The sequence below is a fragment of the Capsicum annuum genome, unplaced genomic scaffold (assembly GCF_002878395.1).
Source record: "Capsicum annuum cultivar UCD-10X-F1 unplaced genomic scaffold, UCD10Xv1.1 ctg19982, whole genome shotgun sequence".
NCBI classification, from domain to species: domain Eukaryota; kingdom Viridiplantae; phylum Streptophyta; class Magnoliopsida; order Solanales; family Solanaceae; genus Capsicum; species Capsicum annuum.
In genome coordinates this window covers 584-1,480 of record NW_025825846.1, presented here as the reverse complement: position 1 = coordinate 1,480, position 897 = coordinate 584, and the positions used below count along the sequence as shown (strand labels likewise).

Sequence of the window (897 nt, the reverse complement as noted above, 5' to 3'; positions counted from 1 at the left end):
GGATGATTCTGTGCCAGATTTTGGGAATTTGGAGCAAACAAGGACCTTGGTTGCATCACTGGAAGCAGGCTTGAGATTTTCCAATTGTGTGTCTGCCACAATGCCAATCCTTGTCCAATTAATGGCCTCATCTTCTGCCACAGATGTGGAGAACACAATTCTTCTACTGATGAGATGCAGACAGTTCCAAATAGATGGTTCAGAAGCCTGCCTCCGGAAAATGTTGCCACTGGTAATGTTAACATTGTATAGCCAGAGCATCAGCCAATTTCAATATTCTTTATCAAACATTTTGTCCTAATAAAGCACATCTGCAGGTATTTTCACAAGACAAATCTATTTATGAAGCTGTTGAGAATGCTTTCATTACAATATATGTAAGGAAGAACCCAGAGGAAACTGCTAAGAATCTCTCGAATCTTGCTATAGATTCAAATATTGGAGATCTTGCTTCGTTGGAGTTCCTAATTGGAGCCTTAATGTCCAAGGGCGACTTAACGAGTAGCACAGTATGTAATCTATAAAACCATTCCAACATTTTTTTCTTCTGAATTGCTAAATAAGAAATCTAGAGAGGCGTGACTGCAGAAGTTATACATTTTTTTTTTGAAGCATGGTAGAATGGTGGCATTTATTTCTTTGAGGAGCTCATGTGTAGAGAACATGCCATAATTTAATTCACTTAATTAGTTTTCCGAATATCTGGTGTTTATTTTGGTATTGGGTGATGTGTACTGATTTATTGACCTTAGAGATTGTTGTTAAGCATGAGCTAGAGAGGCATGGGTTAAGTGTTACTATGTGCATATTATTTGAAATGCTGTTGTAAGGCTGAAGATAATCATTGTATTAGATAACGATTGTAATTTATCATTCAATCCAGATTTAATCACCTAA

General features: G+C 36.8%; 1 protein-coding gene across 1 annotated transcript; it reads left to right on the top strand.

Moving 5' to 3' along the window:
* Positions 1 to 6: 6 nt before the first annotated feature.
* LOC124890553 (condensin-1 complex subunit CAP-D2-like) lies at positions 7 to 587 on the top strand. The gene is made up of 2 exons (XM_047402370.1): positions 7 to 232; positions 318 to 587. The coding sequence occupies exons 1-2, from the start codon at positions 101 to 103 to the stop codon at positions 522 to 524; spliced, it is 339 nt and encodes a 112-aa protein (XP_047258326.1). The 5' UTR covers positions 7 to 100; the 3' UTR covers positions 525 to 587.
* Positions 588 to 897: the final 310 nt, after the last annotated feature.